Source organism: Dipodomys ordii, unplaced genomic scaffold, assembly GCF_000151885.1.
Source record: "Dipodomys ordii isolate 6190 unplaced genomic scaffold, Dord_2.0 Scaffold14, whole genome shotgun sequence".
Classification (NCBI taxonomy): Eukaryota; Metazoa; Chordata; class Mammalia; order Rodentia; family Heteromyidae; genus Dipodomys; species Dipodomys ordii.
This window is the reverse complement of record NW_012267230.1, coordinates 9,439,146-9,460,962: the sequence shown is the minus strand read 5'-3', so window position 1 is coordinate 9,460,962 and position 21,817 is coordinate 9,439,146. Positions and strand designations below refer to the sequence as shown.

The following is a 21,817-nucleotide window of genomic DNA, read 5'->3' as shown; positions in this document are numbered from 1 at the left end:
CTAACTGTCTATACAATTGATTGATTCCCACATACTTCTGGTTCTTGGACATCTTTGGAGATGTCCAGAGAACCCCACTGACCACATACTTTCCTTTCTTCTCAATTACTCGTCTTCTTTTCTTTCCCCCTCCCCCACAGCCCCTGCCACTGCAAAGCCCCTCATTAGAAATTGGATGGGATATGGATTGATTCTATTACAATCAATTGGAATATTCCGATTCCCTTACCAACTCAAAGGCAGGTCAAGTGTAGACACTACTGTGTGTCTGTGATGCTTGTGCTGTCTGTTCATCTATGACTTACAATAGTGAGATTGACAGGAGAATTCTACTGGGGGCCTCACACGGGGGCAGGCAAAGACTAGGTCATTAGTGTGTGTGCCAGAAGCCTTTCTTTACATACTCGTGTTCCTGGGTTCTGATGATTCCATCCGGAATCATCGAGAGAGAGAGAGAGAGGTTGAGCCAAATGTATGATGCCAACGTCACAGCAAGGTCTCAGGCTATGTAAAATGGACAGGGGTTTCTCAAAGCCTGTAGCCCCATCAGGTCTTTCTGATTAGTTCTATTCAAGTCTCACACTTCATGTCTGTGCCCAACTCAGCCCTCATTATGCCCCAGAACCCGCTAGTCCATTCTGTGTGTTTGCATAGCACGTGCATCTGGAGGATGCTCAAATACACGCACGTGTTAATAGGAAGGGTCAAGGGTGACTGCCTGGGAGAGTAAGAATGAGGACATCTTCATTGCTGATGGAAAGGTTGGAGCCTTCAGATGTGATTTGCTGGCCCACCTCCGTTTCTGAGCACCACCGCAGGGTGACGAATGGAGTCTGTGCTGATATCTGATTCTTCTTTAGGTATTCACATTAAAAAAAATCAGCCCAGACATATATTTCTCTCGGAACCAATCCCACTGTCTTATACAACTTGTTCTTTCTTCCTAGGCCCAGTCTCTTCTTCCCAGCACTCGAGACTTTGGGTAGATGAGGAATGGATGTTTTCCCATACAGCTCCCTGATTTTTTTTTTCTCTCCAGGATTTCTGTATAGGGCTGCATTAGACAACACACATCTGCAACTGAATTTTGCAGTGTAAGAATACACTTGGTATAGCTTGTTACCCACAAGTCCTGAAAGTTTTCTTGAATGGATGAATGAGCTTGTCTTTGACAAGAACCAATAGCTGGGGAACTAAAGACACAACCTTAGAAAACAGAAGGAGCTCTCTTGGGGACCCCTCCCCATTCCTAGATGTGCTTGGTAGGACTCCTCTTCTTTCTTGAGATTCTTGGGGACTTTTCGGGGCTTTCACAGAAGCACAGGGGTCTTTATGTCTCCAATGACCCAGCTATTATTCAGAGTCTAGCATCTGCCCGCATCCGTGAACCACAACTCCCATAATAAATGTTCTTTCCAGAGTTCTTTGTGAAGGCATAATGTGATTGTGGTGTGAATGATGAAATGCACTTCATTAGTGGAATCATTACCACCCAGGAGAAAAGTTTTTTTTTTTAATGGTTTGCATCATTTTCTGCGAGTTTTCTGCTCACTGCACAGGTCAGAAATGAGGCTGGAAAAGCGAATTTCTCTCGGGAGGGTCTAATATCCCGAACTCTGGACATACAGTCAGTCAGAGGCTCTGTCTTGGCTCAGGCCACAGCTCAAACCTAGCCAGCTGAGGAAGAGCTGATCACTCAGGACTTAGGATTTCAACTTCTTCATGTGGGGGAAAGAAAAAAAAAATGAGGAAGCTAAAGATGTGCTTCCCCAGCGGTCCCTATTCTCATTTAAGAACTACAGGATTGCACAATACCACTTGCATCTTGTTTTTAGCATTGCTGCAGACCACAAAACCTATCTCCTCCATCCATGGCCTCCTATGGGGAGGCAAATTCTCCCCACCCGCCTTCTTTGCTAGCTCATTTTTGTTGGTTCATGCAAATCATCCTCTATCAGGTTTAGAGAGGACAATTCCCTGGCCGGTGCTGTACGCTGGGGAAACGGCCTGTGGATATTCATAGGTCAGTGTTAGCAAGATAGAGGTATTTGTGAAAATATCCTCTCAAGGTTACTCAATGGTTCAGGCAGAGAGGAACTCCTACCTTTAAGACCAGGGAAAATAAAGATCTATCCTTTTCTGGTAGATGTTGGAAGCAGGAAGTTGCCTGCGCATTAATGTTCATCTCCTTTTAGCTCCTTGTCCAGTCTCCCCCCACCCCCTACCCCTTAAGTTTCTGAGCATTGAACTCTTAGGCTGAGGAAGATTTCTGACCTCAGCCCTGGCTAGAATGGACAGAATGGACTGGCATTTGTACATAGCTAATGAAATGCTGTTATGGCTCTGTGTTTTTCTTTTTAAATGAAAAAAAAAGGAATCTTATTTTAAGAAAACATTTTCTGTTTTGCTATTTGACAGATGATTGACTGTTCTACCAGAATCTTGTTACATTTCTCCAATAGTATAAAAAAAAATACCCTCAGCAACAATAACTCCAATGTGGCAGATATTCACTCTTTGTCCTTGCTGTGGGAAGTCAGAAGAGAGGCACAAAGCTTTCAGCCAGAGATTGATCACTGCTAGTTTAACGTTCTCTTTTAAAAAAGAAAGACGTCTAAGGGAATGGAATGCCCAGACAGCACACTTTGAGGAAGGCCTTAGTCCTACACTTCCTACGCTTCATAGATTGGGAAACTGAGGTTCAGTGTGACTATTTGGGCTCATATCCAAGGCTTCCTGACTCAGAAAAGCCTGTTTCTGCCATGAAATGATTTTTTCTTCTGCGGAGAAAGTTCTGGGATTCCCAAGTATTAGAATGAGGCAAAAGACCTGGTGGGGAAGGCACCCCCCCTTTTTTTTTAAACACTGACATGAATCACCTCTTCCCCTCTCCTGCCTTTTTTTTTTGACAAGGCTTAATTAGCTGAGGTATAAATTGCTTCTCTTTGTTTGAAGGGAAAGATTTTTCCCATGATGCTAAGCCCAATCAAGGCACGGCAGATTTGGGGTATCCTCATTTACAGTGAAATACACAGAATGATCATCTTCTTACCATAGGGTGGTTTTTTGAAAGATGCTCCCACTAGAGCGACCCCAATCCCCATGAATAAGTCATGGTATTGAACGGTCCCTCGTAGCCTTTATCTTTTCTACATCTTGGGTCCATCCCAATCCCATTTGAAATGAGCTTGTTGGTATTGTTGTAGTTGTTGTTTTCTTACCCAAATATATTCATCTGGTGTCCACGAGTATCATGAAGTTAGAATGGAGAGGCGTGGGCATTCATTGTGTAGCCGGCGTCCCATTTTACGAAGTGACCTTTTTTTATTCGACGGAGGTGTGAAGGAGAGTGAGAAGCCTGGCTTTGACAAGTCAGAACACAAGCCACCAAAAGAGAAGCGCCTGCCTTCAAGGCGGGTGGTGATAGATTGGCCTTGGGGGTGGAACCAGTGACTCAAGGACCCTTCAGCCTCACGCCAAGGAAAATCTCTCTCACTATTTCCAGCTGTGTCTGGCTCCCAGGAAGAAGAAACCGTAAGTCATTACCAGTCAGGGCCCGCTTAATTTTAACATCCTCACCCTTCTCCTGTCACAGGTGCTCGCTCTTCAGTGAAGAGGGTGTGGAGTTTAGATCCTGCAAGGACATAATGTGGCCATTTGAGTGTGTCCTTTGGCATGGCCGGGAGGCCAACCAGAACTGTTTAAATGGGGCTGGCTCTGTGCCCTGCATTCAGATCACAGACTGTTCCCTGCCTCTCCTCTCGGCTGGCAGCCTGATAATCATCTCAGGGAAATTGTGAAGGAAGTGTTCAGGACTTGGTCTGTGAGACTCCCAGAGAGACTCCTCTAAGTCCAGAAAAGATGCTGGCTGATAAGCGCTCGCTGATTGGTCAGGCATCCAGCCAATAGGGAGAAGCCCCCACTTTAGTAAAACCCAGTCTTATGTAAAGAGGATCGTTGAGGACAGGGTTTGTGATCTTCCTTATCTTCCTGTATCTTGTAGCTGGGGTCACATTGGAATTCTGATAATGAGAGTCTTCCAGGTCTCATTGGGTTACATCTGAAAGGGAATCCTATGGGAAGAAACTGACTTAGGATAAAAAAATTCCAGACACACCTCTGTTCCCCGAAGCACCGTATACCTCATGATGGGATTCTCACATAATTCCACGTTGAGGGGAATTTCATTCTTGTTTAGCAAGATTCACTGTTGGGAGAAAATGGAATTCATTGATTCACCGGACAGTATGTTTTCCACATAGGCTTTGTGTTGGACAGGTTCCACGGCACCTGGCATTCGGAGAACGAGGAGCTGGCATCTAGGAAAATGTGCCCTCTTTCTGGAATGGGATTCAGATAAAGCAGAGTAGGACTTTACATCTGGACATAAGGGCACAGGCTCCGGGCGGACTGACTCTCCTTTCTTCCTGTGAGCTGACATTCAAACCAGGCTTGCTGCTTAGCAGTTCTCCATCTCAGATTAAGCACAAACTTCTAAGTATGTTCAAGGCCCTTTTTCTGATCTTGTACTGGGCATTCACACAGTAGGGCATCTGCGCATCACAGCATGTGGTTTTCCTTACATAGTTTTATGTCCACTGCCCCTGGGTCCCCTGAGGCCTGGTATTACCCCCTGGAAGCTAAAGCTGAGACAGATTGGAATGTGGAGGTCTGAGGGTGCTACAGAGACAGACTGCCCAGCAAACGGATTAGCATCTCTCGATTGTTATTCTTTTAGGCAATTCTGATGCTGACTGGGCGGTGTCGACACTTACGTTGCCGAAAGGTACCATCTGGCTTTTTCTGGTTCTGTTGTCCAGGTCTTGTCTAATGTGACATTAAACAGTGAAGGCCAGAGAGCCCTGGTGTCTGTGTGTGATCTGATGTGTGTGTGTGTGTGTGTCTGCGTACACATGCACGCGCACCCTGAGCAGGACATTCAAGTCCGTCTTAAGTTCCAGCGTGTAGGTTTCATGTGCATGTTTGTGCACGTGTGCACAGGCGTGTGTGTGCATAGGTCGAGGTGTGTTGTGTCTGTGCCCAAGACAGTTGTTGGACAATGTGCTACCCCTTGCTTGCCAACATCTGTTGCCTGAAGGAGAATTCATCTATCTGAAACCATTCCAGGTAAGGCCTCCAGAGCTTATTATTTCTCCTCTCAGGAAACTACAAAGCAAAATGGCGGCATGCATGCGCATGTGTGCACACGTGCACATAACATACACACATAACGTTAATTCAGGGAAAGAATACAACTTTTGATGGAGAAATAAATGCAACCAAGTGGTTGGATTGGAGTCAGAAAGAAGGGCGAGGCTTGTCGGGGATGACAGCTGTTCTCAGCTTTGCCAAGTGAGCAGCAGGATGAAGGGGCCGGTTGACATGAGTGCATCAGTTAACCAGGTGGTCAGGTGGTCGCTTCGATTAATGTATGAATTTCCTCCTCTGTGCCAGAGTCATGGCCCTTCACATCTGTTTGGTCACTAATTCTGCCTAGGTGTTTGTCGTTCCTATTTAGAGATGAGGTCATGGGTGTGAGTGACAATAAAATTCATGCCTGTCTAAAGTCATCAGACTGCTAAGTGGTAGAGCAACCATTTGAACCCGTGTCCATCTGACTTGAACGGCTAAACTATTTCCCACTGTCAGGGTGACGGGAGAAGTTCTTTTCAGAACACACCAGAAACATGGTTCTCAAGTGTCCTTCTGCTTGGCTGGATCTCCATGTGGGAAGGAAATAGCTACCCTGAGAGATGGAGGTAGAACTTCAAGTTACCTTGCACCAAGGGGGCTTAGGAGACAATGCAGGCAGGGCTGGCCACCCTCATGACCACTTTGCCTTCTCGAATGACCGTTCTGACTTCCTAAGTTGGGGGGCGGAGGGGGCCGGGTGGGAGGGACTGACAATGTGGGCTGGGGCTGGAGACATTCAGTGAGCTGCCTCTTGCAGACAAGTGTGGTTGGCCTGCCTGGTGTTGGTGGGTGATGGAGAGGAGAAAATGGAGTCGGGGTAACTGAGGGCGTGATGGGAGGAGGGACCACGGGACCTGGGGTTCTCACATTTGAGCCCCTCTAGCATAGATCTTCTTCATCTGGAAGGTTATTATGAAGCAGATGACCGGGCTAAACTGCAGAGTTTCCGGTTCATCAGGCTGTGGGTGGAGCCCCAGGAATTGAATGGCTATCAGGACCCCAGGGGGTGTCCACACAGCTGGCTACAGATGCCACCCCACTGGGGAAATCTTGCTAGGCGACGGAGCCCGTAGCCCATTGAATGAGGGCGTGAGGCCCACTTTCTAAGGCTCACCCCTTGACCAGGCCTCCAGGGGCTCAAACACATCTGGGTTTGGGGAGGAGGCCACTGCACACCCACCTGGGGAAAGACAGTCTTGAGTTCAATGAGAAACCCCAGACTGGCCAGTTGGCGTCTTGAGAGAGACAGAAGTTTTTTGGTTTTTTTTTTGGTCTTATTTAGATAATAACTGTTTACCTGTCAAAATCCATTTTTAGAAATGCAAATGATTTGGGACATGACAGACCTACTAATTTGAGAGGCATCAAGCTTTTCTCTAACCACCGCCCCCCCCCCCCCGCCATTTCTCCCCTGTGAAAAACAAAGCCATTCAGATCCCAGGACAGCAGTTAGACCCGGTCTGCATCAGGCCTGTCTTCATGCTGGTCTGCATCATGCCTGTCTGTCTTCATGCTGATCTGGTTATTGTCGGATGCGATCAGAAAATAGTTCAGGACAGGTCGAAAGCACAGGTTGGAAGCTATTTTGTTTTTAACCAAACGAAGCTAATTCCATTCATTCTGCTAAATTCACCTTTATTGTAAATTGTCTGGGGCGGGGGAGCAGTTTCAGAGAGGCCCAGGTACCAGTTCCTTGCAGGGCGGGGAGGGTAGGGGAGGCATGGGTCTTGGTTCTAGAGTTTTCTATTCAGCCTGCAGACCCATCAAGGGTAGAGACTTTTATTCTGCTAAAGGACCATTTAGATAGTTGTGACATCCTCTATGGCCACACAAAATGGTCCGATCCAGGCTGATAGGCCATGGGCAGCCAAGCAGGGGCATGCATCTCTTTCCTGTAACGTCCGGAATGGTTTGGGAAGTCTTGTGTGGCCTCTTTTTTCTTGTATCTTGGCATTATTGGGGTTTGCACTTAGGGCCTCCACATTTTCTAAGACAGCCCCCCACCCCAGCTGCCATTCTAGCATATTCTTCAAAGGGAGAGACAAGCTAGTGTGTCATGAACTTAGATTCCGATAGATCACAATTCCATCCTGCCTCCTCCCCCCCATACCAATACCACATGCTTGCTAATCTCATGCTCTTCAGCATGAGAGGCCCTTCATCCCCTCCCTCTCCAAGGAACCACTTTCTGACCTGCGAAATGGAGACACCTTATCGCCTACGGCTGTGAAGATAAGGTCATGTTTAAAACATGCATTGCAATAACAAACGTGAAAAAGTACTCAGTCCAGTGCAGGGCAGTTATTGATATAATTTTGCTATATATAATATCATGTGAGCAACATCTCCAAGCTGAGGGGGGAAAATCCCACAGTCATAACCACGGTTTAATCCCACCTTTCCCAAAGGCTTTTTGATATCAGATCAGTGAAGATCGTACTATCCAGTGCCACAGGATGTGTTTGGAAACCTAGCCAGTATGAGAGTGGGAAGGGGCATGGCTGGAGGTTGGTAGGGGTTTGGTGTTGCTCCGGGAGTTTAGATGAGAAAGGAGAGATGTGAGGCTAGGCTCTCCTGAGGTAGGAGTTTCTTGCCACTGCCTGTGCTGTCCATGACTTTGCTTTGGAAGAGAATCCTGCAAATGTCGCTGGGGTTTCCCTCTTCATCTTTGAGTTGTGGTCATGGATGTTGCCCCCTAGTGGTTATAGCGGATGATCCACCCACGCCGGGCCCTGAGAAACTTCTGGCCTGAACTTGTTTTTAAAAATCCCATTGCCGGAAGACACCCCACTTTCCAGCCCAGCAGACAGTTATAATCAAGGTGAAATGTATCCTGGGAATTCTATTTCCTGATGTGAATCAGAGGCTACATGTATAGGAGTGAACTGAACTTCCAGCACCAGACTGTGAGTTAAGGGTCTCTGATTCTGCTTAGAATCAGCCCGTGTGTGTGGGGTGTGTGTGTGTGTGGTGTGTGTGTGTGTGTGTGTGTGGGGTGTGTGTGTGTGTGGTGTGTGTGTGTGTATGTGTGTATGTATGTGTCCCTGCCTAGCTACTCACCTCCTCTGAACTTTTGCTTCTGTCCTTGTTGAAACAGAGGTGATTGGAGTAGCCAGTCTTCATGGAGGTGGTATGTATGTATGTGTGTGGGGGGGGGGTTAAGAGTTACTGTGTTCAGGAGAGTACTGAGAGCAAGTTTTGTTGTTTTAGCATGGTGCCTGGTACAGAGTAGATACTAGGTATGCATAGAGAGGCAGGTTCTCACCAAGTCTGCTAACCTCCGCTTCAGAGATATTTCTTACTGATGACGAGAGAGTCTTTGCAGAAAGAAATACACTTCACTCAGATTTCCTGCTTTCACAGATGAAGAAACTGAAACCTGTCATCACTGCCCGCACCGTCCCCCATCCCCCCAGATAGCCAGTGTTTCCTAAAGCCACACACACACACACAGTACACCTCAACAGGATTAGGACTAGACCTCAAGGAGAGGCCCAAGGACATTGCATGCACACACACACACACACACAGACACACAGACACACACACACACACACACACACACACACACCCTATTGGCCAGGCAGCAGTGGCTCATACCTGTAATCCTAACTACTCTGGAGGCTGAGAGCTGAGGATTGTGGTTCGAAGCCAGCCCAGGCAAGAAAGTCCAAGAGACTCTTATCTCCAATTAACCACTAGAAAACTGGAAGTGGCGCCGTGCTCAAAGTGGTAGAGCGCTAGCTTTGAGCAAAAGAGCTCGGGACCAGTGCTTAGATCCTGAGTTCAAGCCCCACAACTGACAAAATTGTTTTAAAAAGCACCTTAGATGCTGGATAAAAATGTAAACCCTGAGCCTGCCTCCTCCATCCTCAGGGCCTGGACTCTTATGTCTACTTAAGTTTACACCTGTCTTTTGCTAAGACCCAATGACATGCAAATATCCTTTGTTCTAGAACATCAATATTTCACATACCAGTAAATATATATATATACACACACACACACACACACACACACACACATATATATATATATTTCCAATATGCCTTTTCTTTAAATGTTTGCTGAAATAAAACTGTTTTCCTAGTGGTGGTTTGAGCTGGGCCACAGCGGGAAGATAAGAGCATTAGAAAGAGGATGGTCTTAGCTTTGGTTTCCTACACTATCTCTTGTTAGCAGTGGCAGAGAGACTTGATGGCTGAATTATCCAGAATCTTTATCCCTTGATTCCTTCACCTGTCCCGTGGGGAAAAAAGCATTACCTTGGCATCTTTCTTTAAGAGAGTTTGGAATATGAGCTTCTCAGGCCAGAATTCTAGAAGCATGTCTAGAAAGACATGAACTGCCAGGCACCAGTGGCTCATGCCTAAACTCCTAGCTACTCAGGAGGCAGAGGTTAGAGGATTGTGATTTGAGGCCAGCTAGGGCAGACAAATCTGTGAGACTCTTATCTCCATTCACCAGCAAAAAAAAAAAAATAGCTGGAAATGATGATGTGACTCAAGTGGTTAGAGCACCAGTTTTGAATGAAATATCTAAGGGACGATGCCTAGGCCCTGAGTTCAAGTCCCAGTACTGGCACAAATATACACAAAAAGGCATGAACCATGCAGTTAACTTTTGGAATGGAGGCTTAGAACACATGCTACATCTTGCTCCTCAGCTGCTTTTAGAATGACATTTAGCTGTCACCCCAGCTACTCGGGAAGCAGAAGTAGGAGGATCATGTTCTGAGGCTGGTCCAGACCAACACATATGAAATCCTGCCTCAGACATGAACTAAAAGCCAAAAGGACAGAAGAGGTGGCTCAAGTGGCAGAGCATTTGCTTAGCAAGAGTGAAGCCCTGAGTTCAAACCCCAGGGCTGCCAACAATTAAAAAAAAAATAGAAGTCATGGAGATAAAATGGCTTCAACAAATCCTCATTCGTTCATTCATTCTTCTAAAGAAACAGAGGCATCCCAGTGAGAATTGTTTGTATCCAGAAGCGTATAGAGGAGGCACAAGAAATGTGTAATTGGGCCTACATCCCCCCTAGCCTGTCCTGGGAGACCTGTTCACCCAAAGGCAGCCTTCAGCATGCAGTTCATGAAATGTTCTGGCTTTGTGCAATTTCCTGATTTGGGTTATTGGTGTTGGTAGCGAGCAGTAGAACGTCGTGCAGGAGGAGGGGGAGGAAGGGCGGTGGAATGAAGTGATGGAGTTTTTTTTTTTTTTAATAAAAATCAAATCCCACGTGCTCCTGAGTTGAGCCTTTTTGGAAAGCACATGCAAGCATTAGAGCTCCGATGAGCTTCCCTGGGAACCCACAGGGCATGAAATGAACCAGCGGAGATGGTTCCCTGGTTTTCAGAAAATGCCATTGCATCAAGATTCACGATGAGTGTCTTCCTACGTTGCAGGCATGCGCCGCTGAGCAAAGCCCGCCCGCCCGGTGCACCCCAGCGCCCCCTCGCCTGATCATCTGGGGCAGGGAGCGGGCGTGGAGTCTACCTTTTGTTAACGCATTCTTAAAGGGAGACGAGGGTGACGTTTGAAGGAGAGCATGTGGTCTTTTCAGAAGGACTGAGGGGCAGAGGCCACTCAGGTAGAAATCATGTGGTGTGGCTGGTGTTTGTTGGGCGTCTGTGGGTGTGGTGGGTCATGGGTTCTAAAGTGGCCACTTGGTATAAAATGGAAGTTTGGAATTATCGCCCAACTCTGAACCGATTGCAATGGGAGGAGGAAAGAAATGGTCTGTGATGGTCACCGGGGAGTTGAGGGGGGGTGGAGAAGTGGAGAGGTGGGCTGTCTGTACCACTGGGGGTAGGAATGGGGAGGGTGGGGTCCAACAGGGCTCTTGTTGGGAGTAGGTGAACAAAGCCTTGGTGTTTGCATCCATTATCTCCTGTCCACAATGATACCGGGTACCAGAGGACCTCACATCTTCTGGCTTACCAGGTATGGAGCTCAGCATGGGCCGGGAAGGTGGCCTCGAGGTAGAGCACTTGCCTCGCATGCATGAAGCCCTGGGTTGGATTCCTCAGTACCATATAAACAAAAAAAAGCTAGAAGTGCGCTATGGCTTAAGTGGTAGAGCGCTGGCCTTGAGCATAGAGAGGCTCAGGGACGGTGCTCGGGCTCTTGAGTTCAAGCCCTAAGACTGGCAATAAAAAGACAAAAATATTATATGGTGCTCAGCATGTATTTAGATCAGGAAACCATGTGCTGACCTGGGGGGCTCTGGGGTCAGCTGGCCTTACCCGTCTGTCTGGGAGCCGTCGATGACGGCTTGAGGCTGGAAGGTGGCTTCGCTTGGTTTGCTCCATGAGTCTCATCCTTAGCGAGTAGAAGCTAAACATGAGCGGTGAGGACGGTTGAGGTATAAGAAAAAAAAAAGTCCTTCATCCAGCGTCTGCGAACATCGGAACTTACCCACGGCAGCATGCCAGGCCCAGGAGCTGGGAAACACGAGACTGCTTTTCCTTTTCCTTTATTTCCTTCCCTGGGAAGGACATAGGAATCATTCATGTCCTGGCTCCCAGAGTACCCCGATCTCATCACTGGCTACTTTGAGGTGATTCCAGGAAGATAGAGTCAAGTGGAACGTGGCGAGTTCTTCTGAACCCACGGATGTGTGACAGTTTCACCGGCACAGAGGTGGAGCAGAAGACAGAACACACCATCGCTTTCCCAAAAGAAGACTCTCCATCCACGGAGCCGCCATGCTAGGTGGACAGAAAGACAGCAAGGAAACACCTTCTGTCCTGAGCCCCGTGAGGAGGGGCCCCGTGGCCGGCAGGAGCCCGATCTGGGCTGCCTGAGGGAAGAGACGAAGAACCTGAGGCTTCGGGACTGTTGACGGCAGGAGACTCGGCAGAGGCCACAGCCAAGGCGGCTCACGGCACAAAGCCCAACCGGAGCATTTCCAGAAATCACCCCAGCCAAGACGGCAGGAGCCTGCCGTCAGGGTGAAGATGGTCAAGGGCCAGGCTCCGGGACACTCCTTTCTGGTTTCCTGTCTTAGAGGAACATGCTTCAGGAAAGATCCGCTGTTGGGTAGCTGGAGCTTCATTAAGACCAGCTTCAAACACAATTTTCTGTCCTCACAAGGCCCTGGGTGAGGTGAAACACAGATAACCCGTCATAAAGAGATGTCTCCCATCTCCCTACCTCCTCCCTAACCCTTTCCATCCTCTTTGGCAGCTTATTTTGTATCTTCCCCCTCCTCCTCCTCCTCTTCCTCCCCCTCCCTCTCCCCCTCCTCCCCCTCCCCCCCTCCTCCTCCTCCTTCTCCTTCTCTTCCTTCCTGCCTTTCTTGTTTCTGCCTGCTGAGACAACCTTGGGAACCTGTACAGCTTTACCACATGCATTTCAGAAGAAGAGGGAAAGATGCCTGTGTGTTCTATGCATACTATGAACTGTTCCCCTTTTACTTTTTAATTTAGTTTGTGAAGGAGGGAGGGGGGAAACGAAAGAGCCAGAAACCATTTCTACCTAAGTCAAAGTAAATATTGTCTGGCATGTAACCAAAAGGCCCCACGAATACAGAGATTTAACAAGAAGATACGTGTTTGTCTCTCCTGTGAGACCCTGGGCGTGGGAGGGCAGGCTGATGGGGGCAGCCCAGGGACCCAGGCTCCTCCAGCCTTCGGGTTCCACCATGGCTATAGTTGGTTATCATCCGAGTGTGACAGTCAGCTTTCTCGTACTGTGACGAAGTGTCAGAGACAATCAGTTTAAAGGGAAGAAAGGTTTAACTTGGGCTTACAGATGTTTCAGTTCACGGCCATGTGGCTTTGTTGCTTTGGGCCAAGCATCGTGTGTGTGTGTGTGTGTGTGTGTGTGTGTGTCTGAAAGAGAGAGAGAGTGATTGAGAGAAGGGGAGAGAGAGAGATTGAGAGAGAAGAGTTGCACACATCATGGTGGCTGGAGGTAAAAGAGAGAAATGGCTGAGGTCCCAAAATGCCTTTCAAGGGCATTTCCTCCAAGACCAACTTCCTCCGATTAGGGCCTCAGCTCTTAACCTTTCTGCAGTTTCCCAGTGGTGTCATCAAATGGTGTGTGAGACTTTTTGTCTTTGGGACAAAATGAGAAAAACAACTTAAGAGACGAGGGATTTATTTTGGCTCACGGTTTCAGTGTATCATGGGAGGAAGGCAGCACAGAGCAGTTCACGTTACCGTGGTCAGGAAGGAGAGAGAGAGACAGAGACAGAGAGAGGGAGAGACTGATTTTATGCCTATATTAATAGGCTTTCTCCTCCTTCACCTTTAGTTCCACAGCCTGTAGGCTGTTGCTGCTCATATTCAGAGCCTGTCTTTCCCCGTTAGTTAACTCTCTCTAGAAACATCCCCACGGACCCATCCAGAAGTGCATGTTACTAAATCTCATAGGTGTCTCTCGATCCAGTCACCCTTGACCATTGAGATTAACCATCACAGCTGGAGTCCCGGCCCTCCACTGGGGTGGGGGGTGGACACGGAGGCACACACTGAAGATCTACCCATAATCCTTGGCATCCATCATTCCAATCTGGGGGAAGCGCCGGCAGGGAACAGCAATTTTCTCTTAAAGAAAGCTGGCTGAGGTGGGAATTGTCTTGCGTGGCTTCGTTAGCGTGTCAGTAGTGAGGGGTGGGTCACAGGGTAAAGAAAAAAAAAGTCTTGCTAGGAGATTTTCAAGAAGGCTGGAGAATCAAGTTTGGAGCTGGAGGAATGTGAAGCCAAGGGGGAGGGCAGGGTAGGAGATAAGTAGCTACCTACAGCAACTTGCAGATGAGGTTATACATTTAAGGGAGTCCTGATACGAACCACTTATCATGTACCGAGCTTTTACCTGCCTTGTCTCATTTATTTCTCCACTGCACTCTGCCAAGTAGATCTGATTATCCTCTTCTTTTTTTTTTTAAATATTCTTTTTGTTTTCTAACACTGACAACAGTAGCAGCTACAATCTATTGAGTTTCCTATACTCGGGCAATGACATTGGCATCATACTCTCTTTCCCCCTCCTCCACCCTACCTTCTGTTATTTCATTTAGATTTATTTCATTTTCTGGAAATGCGGCTTCATGTCAGATTTCATAGGTGAGGCGTAGAAGATGGGGGTGACTTGCTCTCCGTCTTAAGCTTGTTGATGGAAGAGTCCCACGTGGAAACACATGCCCGTCTGCTCTCGAAGTTTGTCTTCCCCGCTCCGTTTTGTAGAGAAGGACTGGAAGTCACTGGAAGTCACCGGAAGCAGAAGTTCACCCTTCTACATTTTGCTTTACGCGGTGGCGCATTGAGCTATCAGCAATGTCATTTCCTCTTTCCTTCTCCACACATGTAATTTTATGGGAAATTGCTTGCACTGGGAGGAGCGGGGGCTGTGTGGCCATGTTCCAGAGCCTGGTGTGGGGTGCCCAGTCCACAGTGTGGCTCTGCTGTGACATCACAGGATGTGAGCGGAGCTCTCTGAGCGGTGGGGTAGGGAGAACAGAAGAACTAGACTCTTAGGGACATAAGTTGGTACCACGTGGCAGGCAGAACTCCATGAACCCTGTTGTCACTGGAGGCCAGCTAAATGTGGAAAAGACATGGAAGGTTCCCGAACAATGCCCAGCCTGGAGCGATAATGAAGAAACCTTGTCTCTTCTCAGTTCTATGGGCAGAAAAAAAAATGCCTATCACTTTGTGTGCAGCCCAGATTCAGGATAAAATAGGTCCTCCTTCCCATCTGTGAGTTGGCCAGTGTGTCTCAGAAGATGCTGGAAATCACACCTTGGGTGATGAAGGAGCCAAGGGGGTACTGGAAGAATAAGAGCCTGACCATGGGGCAGAGTTGCAGGTTGCTATAGCTTTTTCCCCCCCCCTCCTGTTTGACTTTGAGGAAGAAGGGAAAAAAATAGACGTGTTTGGTCTTGTATGTGTGGGGTGGGGGAAAGTATTGGGGCTTCATTGAATTTCTGGCCACGAGGTATTGGCGTTTTCTCTTGAGAACATGCTGTTTACACACGTGCATTCATCTGTGTCACGGGGAAGAAGAGGGAACATGGAGCGTCTCACCCACACGATTCTCAACCCTGCCGTGTTAAAGGAAGACCGCTCTGCCAGTAGATCCTCAACAGAGAAGCATCGCCCCCTTCCACAGTGTGGACAGACAGACTGACGAAGGCTGTGTCTTGTGGAGTAAAAGCTAGCACCGCAGCCAGATACCTTGTGTCCACACATGAGTTTCCAAAGCCTCCAGAACCTCAGCCTTCTCTTTTCTAAAAGGAAGCCAGTAAGAGTACCTACTGCCACTGTGTTTCCAAGCGTATGGAGTATGACCCAGCGTCAGTCCCCCAGCGGAGAGCTTGGTGGGTTCACCACTGTGCATGCCTACGCAGCAGCAAGGCCATGTCAATATATCCTTCTGTTTAGCTCCCTCTGCCTCTCTCAACTGATTTTGTTCTACTTCCTGGGAGCTATGGCAGCGAAGAGGATATCCAGGCCTCTTTACACTGCCAGGAAGACGCATGAAATCCTTCGCTAAAGCTGCAACTCTTCAGTCCCTGGGCAGAACAGATCACTCTGTTTTGTTTCTTTTTGTGCAGACTAGATGGTCAGGTAATGAAACACCCTACCCATTTCTAATATGTTAGAGAGTGCTATTGGATTCTAAGATATTGTGTGTGTGTGTGTGTGTGTGTGTGTGTGCGCGCGCGCCAGATCTGGGGCATTATCCCCGAGCTTTTTTGTTCAAGGCTAGCATTCTACCATTGGAGCCACTGCTCTACATCTGGTTTTTAGGAGGCTAATTGCAGAGAAGAGTCGCATGGACTTTCTTGTCTGGAATGGCTTTGAATTGTAATCCTCAGATCTCAGCCTCTTGAGTAGCGAGGGTGACAGGCGTGAGCCACTGGCACCCCGCTGACTCTAAGGATCTTTAAAGCTTGACTTCCTTCACCATGTACAACATCGTACCCCAAATTTGTACCAGTCGCTGGACTAGATGTTATGTTGCTGGATGAAGTATCCCTTACAGGTGCATAGGCCGAAGGCCTACTCCCCAGTAGATGCAGTGTTGATGGAGGCGTGGCTTTGGGAAGGTGGATTGCAGAGGCTCTGTGGTCATCACTAGGTTAGTCCATTGTTGGATTAAGAGTTTGAATAGGATATTGGGAGGTGGTAGAGCTGTGAAGGGAAGGGCTGGTAGGGGAAGTGTGCTACTGAGAGATTCCCCTGGGAAGATGATATAGCTTGTCGTTGGCCACTTCCTGTTGTTCTTTCTACTTCCTGGCTGCCATGAGGTGAATAGCTCCTCACCACCGGTCTCCTGCTGCCATGATAATGCTCAAAGCACCGGAAACCACATGAGGTAAAGGAAGACCCATCGCTAGAGCCTTTAGAGGGGGGGTGATCCTGCCATTGCCCTGACTGCAGACTCCTGGCATCAGAACTTAAAAGAAGGTATCACTGTCATTTCAAGACTCCTGGTTGGCAGTGCTTTGTAGAAGCAGATCTAGTAAAAGTGAGCACACCGTGTGATGAGCTCTCCATCGGTATGGAAAGAAGGATCTGGAGTCTGGGCCATGCAGACTTGGGAGGGAGGCCACTGAGAATAATTTGGAGTCTGTGCTTGCATCTAATGAGAAGATTAATCACTGCGTTTCATCTGATTCTTTTTTTGTTAATCAGTTGTGGGGCTTGAATTCAGGGCCCGTGTGCTGTCCCTGAGCTCTGTTTCTACTCAAGGCTAGTGCTCTACCACGTTGAACCTCAGCACCATTTCTGGTTTTCTGGTGATTCATTGGAGATAAGAATCTCACAGACTTTCTTGCCCAGTCTGGATTTGAACCATAATCCTTAGATCTCAGCCATGTGAGCAGTTAGAATGACAAGATTTAAGCAACCAGCACTGGGAATCATCAGATTCTTAAACCAAAGATAGAGACAGATGGGGGACTGTAAAAGCTCTAATGGGGGCATTGCCTACCAGGTTAAAAAAAATCCCATCACTGGAGAATATCACCAAGAACATCACCAGGTGAGAGTGAGCTACGGGAAGGCCTCCTGGAGACATCTTCAGCCCAAGGGAAGAAGGGAGGTGGGCGGCCACCTGCCGAGCCCTTCTGACGTGCAGCAGCTTGTATTGGAAACGCGAAGCTCTCTATTTCCACCGATGCGAGGCTCCATCCCGCCCCACACCTGTGCAAGTTGTCTGCTACTAATGAAGAGAGAGACAGATGGAGGAAGATACAGTTTAATTTTACAGCCCTGGCTCCTTCAAAGCAATTAGGCTTATTGGAAAAAAGTCACCTTCTCCCCTCCCTACCTCTCTACCTCCCTCCCCCTTCCTCTCTTTCCCTCTCTTTTCTAAATGAAGAAAAATCAAGCCAGAGAAGGCCAGTATGGTTGGAAGTCTCACTCATCTGTTTCCTGGTCGGCTTGTCAGCCATCTGCCCACTGATTAGGTTAATGCGTTTATTAATGGGGCTTTACAGGACTGTGTCAGTGAATCCGTTAGTTCTTTTGCAAGGAGCTTTCTAATATACAAAGACAGGGATGCACTGCAAGAAGCAGAGAGTGGCCAGGTGCACCTCTATCTCACCTTTGCCTGGCTCCACATCGGGGTGGCGGTGGGTGGGTAGGGGTGGAGGGTGGGGGACCAGGAATGCTGAGGAGAAAGAATTTCATAGAAACTGTATCATCGGACAATGGTTTATCTACCGAACCTTCAGGTATTGAAATAATCTTGAAAACATCTCTTTGGAGGACTGCTCCATGTCCTGGGCACTACAACTCTCCCTGTCTTCCTCTTCTATAAAACACCACCAAGTCCTGTGACGCTCAGACAAGGAAACAGGCATGAATGTCACGATCTTGTCTAGGAGCCTTTGGGTGCCTGGCGGGTCGCCCTTGTTTTTTTCACCCAACCACACAGAGTTGCGCCCAGTTTCTTGAAGCTCCTACACTCCTTTCTACCTACCTATAGACTTTTGTGAATGATGGCAGGTATCAGCTATCTGCAGCCGTGTAACAAATGACCCCCAATGTTTAATGGATCCGCATAGCAACCGTTTATTGGGCTGATGATGTGGGGTCAGCTGAGCAGTTCCTCTGGTTTGCACGCTTTGGGCAGGGCTGGCTGAGTGTCTGGGGTCAGAGGGCAGGTCACCTGACTGGCTGTAGCATCCAGGAGGACCTCACTGGGTATATGGCAGTTATTGGCTTTGATGACTGTGGGTAGCTTACCTGTGGGTTTGTCATATTCTAGGAGACAGCCTGGGCCTCCTCCTTCCCGTGGGATGGAGCTCAAGAGGCTGATGTTAAAAGCTGTCCCATTACTCAGTGTAAAGGCTTTGTGTGATTGAGGCAAGAGATTCCCATTGGAGCCTTATTTGTGATAGCAAAATACTGGTGTATGTTGTTCTCTCATTTGAGGAATGGTTAATGTTGACAATCCTACCCTGAAGTAGTATATGGGTATTAAAATTTTGTGTATTAGTAATTTCATAGCAACATAGAGAGTGTTTGACAGGATGGTATGGGAAGAATGAAAATGGTATTATAAAGATGGGGATAATGATTATGACTAACATCTAAAGCACTTCATATACATCAAATTACTTAACCTTCCAAATGGCCCTATGGAATATATACGTGTGTGTGTGTGTGTGTGTGTGTGTGTGTGTGTGTATAATTGGAGATAAGAGTCTCATGGACTTTCCTGCCTGGGCTTCAAACCTCAGCCCTCAGATTTCAGCCTCCCAAGTTGCTAGGATTACAGGCCTGAGCCACCAGCACCTGGCTGGAACATCCATTTTTATCGCAAGTACGTACCTCATGCAGAAGCCAAAATGGGATTCAAAATTTCATAACTTACCCAAAGTCACAGCATTAGCAGGTGGCAGAGTTTGGATTTGAACATGAGTCTGCTACTTCATGCTAAAAAAATTAATAAAAGCAACAAAACAAACCAATGGAAAAAAATTCCCAAATTAAACTCTGTGTTATTAAAGAGACCAGAAGAAAATAATATCCATCTGTTGATACTGGCTGTCTTGAGTAGGTGGTGATGTGAACATCCCTCAACATGTTCAATGTTTTCTGCAGTGATGATGGACTTTATCGATGATGAAGAAGCACTTCCCCAGTTGTAGGAAGGCAGGAATGGTGGAAGGGGAGCCAGGATTGTGGTGGGAGGGTCTAGGGGTCCCCTGGAGCGTTCCCTCGACCCTCCTGTTTCTGCTCTTGTCTGTGAAAGGGCCTCTGTCTTGTTCCAGGTGAAGTTTCTCTTTGTGTCTCGTGTGGACCTTTGGCTTCTTTTTATGCTGTTCTTGGATTGACCTGCCAATCCCTAACTCTTTTCTCTCTCTCTCTCTCTTTCTCTCTCCTCTCTCTCCTCTCACTCCCTGTCTCCGCTGTCTCTTCCCCTTCTCCATCCACCCATCCCACCTACTATACAGCTGACAAGGTCAATGATGACTTCTACTCCAAGCGGAGGCACCTGGCTGAGCTGGCTGCCAAGGGGAACCTACCTCTGCACCCCGTAAGAGTGGAGGATGAGCCCCGGGCCTTCAGCCCCGAACACGGGCCCGCCAAGCAGAACGGACAGAAGTCCCGCGGCACCAACAAGATGGCACCACACCCCCTGGCCTACAACACCACCACCGCCAACTTTAAGACTTGGGACCCCAACGACCAGTCTCTCCGCCGACAGGCATATGGTAACAAGGGCAAGCTTGGCATGGCTGAATCCGGGTCCAGTGACCCCCTGGGAACTCGCCCCCAGCACTTCCCACCCACACAGCCATACTTCATCACCAACAGCAAAACAGAAGTGACTGTCTGAGCTTACCGGGAGCACCCTGGAGACCATACTTCACTGAGAGAGGCAAAAAACAAACCCAAACACCCACACTCCAGCCACAACCTTCTTGCCCTCCCCTCCATCTGACTCCATACCCACTCAGTCTCCACAGGAACCGAACCACCAACCTGCTGGTGACACAGAATCGGGCCTTTTCTACGTCACGCCTGACTTGTGGTGGCAGGCAGACGAGGGAGACCGAAGCATAGGCTGGCCTTCAGCAATACGGCCGAGGGGAAACTGAGGCACGCTCTCTCTTTCAGTGTCTGGCCCAAGGCGGCCAGGTCACATGCCCAAACTTTGGGGGTGAATTTCTTTTTTTTCCTTTTCCTCCTGACTTGAAACTGAAATCCATGACAAGAAAAAAAATAACATATATACATAGAGATAGATAGATAGATATAAGTAGCACAATTTAGAGTTGTGTCCATTGGAGCACACGTACCGTTGGCCACATGCTGTCTTTTCTGGGAGGAAGAACAAGGGTTGAAATGAGAGAAGAACGCATTTCAGAAGAAGAGGTACCTGGGAAGACTTTGTCCACATGTTAAGAAAATTTCTAATCCCCCCAAATTCTGTGGACACAGAATATGGATGAGCCTGAAGACAGTTAATGGGTCTCCCCCACCCCGCACCCCTCAGCCCCCTTCCAATGTACTGATAGCACCTTTCTTACCATCTAAGTCAAAACCAAAATCAAGAACAAGACACAAACTCACTCCACACACACATACACACAAGTAGACTCTGAACCCACGGATGTTGATGGAAAGGGAGGAACATTCTAGAAATCCCCCATAAAGACCATTGCCATGGAAATGGGAGCACTGGGCTTTTACGGTGGGGGGAAAGAGAGAGTCCAGAGAGAAAACAGAAAAACTTTTAAAAAATGATCATTACAAAAACAAAAAGAGACAGGAAATGTACTCTCGCTACAAAAATAAACTAATTTTTGGTCCACAAATCTTTAAGACTTAGATGCCAACAATGATATCACCTGTTACCACCACCACCAACAAAAAAACACAGCTGGAAAAGTCAACGGGAGGCAACATGGGGACCCAGAACCCTCTGATTTCTGGGGTGTCTCCCTAACCTCCAAGACCTGAGACCACCACGGACACCAGTCCTCTAGGAACTGCCCCCGATGTTCCCCTTGCCCGTCCCTGCCACTCTCCCAGTGCGTTGCTGCTGCCGCCATGGCCGCCAAACTTCAACTGCTTTGGACTGAAAAATGTCATAAGCGTGGGTGGTGCCTTCAATGTGTTGTTGTCCCTCAGTGAGAGTCTCGTTCCCCAAGTGTGACCTGTGTCCCTCTAGCCTTTCTCACTCCTGTTTTGTTTTTCTTTCCTGCAGTAGTAGCTGTTTCCATCCTTATAGGGGAGCCCCTTACCCTTCCCCCATGTCCGCTGCCTCCTCCTCCCCCCCCCACTCTCTCTGAGATGTTGCTTCCAACGTTAGGGCTAAAGACACTCGTGCGGTTTTTCATGATCCCTTCTGCAGTTACCTCCACAGGGATCCAACGCCTTCATTCCTCATCCAAAATAGCCCCAGGTTGGTTGGCAAGATGGCTTCCTCTCACCCAGTGGCCCTTTGGTTTCCCAATGAAGATGGTTTTCCTTTCGTCCTGCTAGTTTAGTTAAATCCCAATTGGGTGCATGGGGAGGAGAGGCAAATTGCATTTCAGCTCGGTCCTAAAGGTCTTAGCAATGGACAGGAACCTCCAAGAACACCCACGGGATCTGCTTCAAGGAGAGTCTGGGACTTCCTCATCCCGTTCTGCCTGCTCCCTCCTCCACCCTGG

The 21,817-nt window shown here is 48.1% G+C and overlaps 1 protein-coding gene across 2 annotated transcripts in view; it reads left to right on the top strand.

The window, feature by feature from the left end:
• Shisa9 (shisa family member 9) overlaps positions 1-20,312 on the top strand; it is a 195,327-nt gene extending 175,015 nt beyond the window's left edge. The window contains exons 4-5 of one of the 2 annotated variants that reach the window (XM_013011478.1): positions 4,739-4,786; positions 19,610-20,312. In XM_013011478.1, the coding sequence (XP_012866932.1) occupies positions 4,739-4,786; positions 19,610-19,995 (434 nt within the window). In that variant the 3' untranslated portion in view covers positions 19,996-20,312. The remainder of the gene's footprint in view (positions 1-4,738; positions 4,787-19,609) is intronic. The other variant, XM_013011479.1, reaches the window with a different exon arrangement.
• The last annotated feature ends 1,505 nt before the right edge of the window (positions 20,313-21,817 follow it).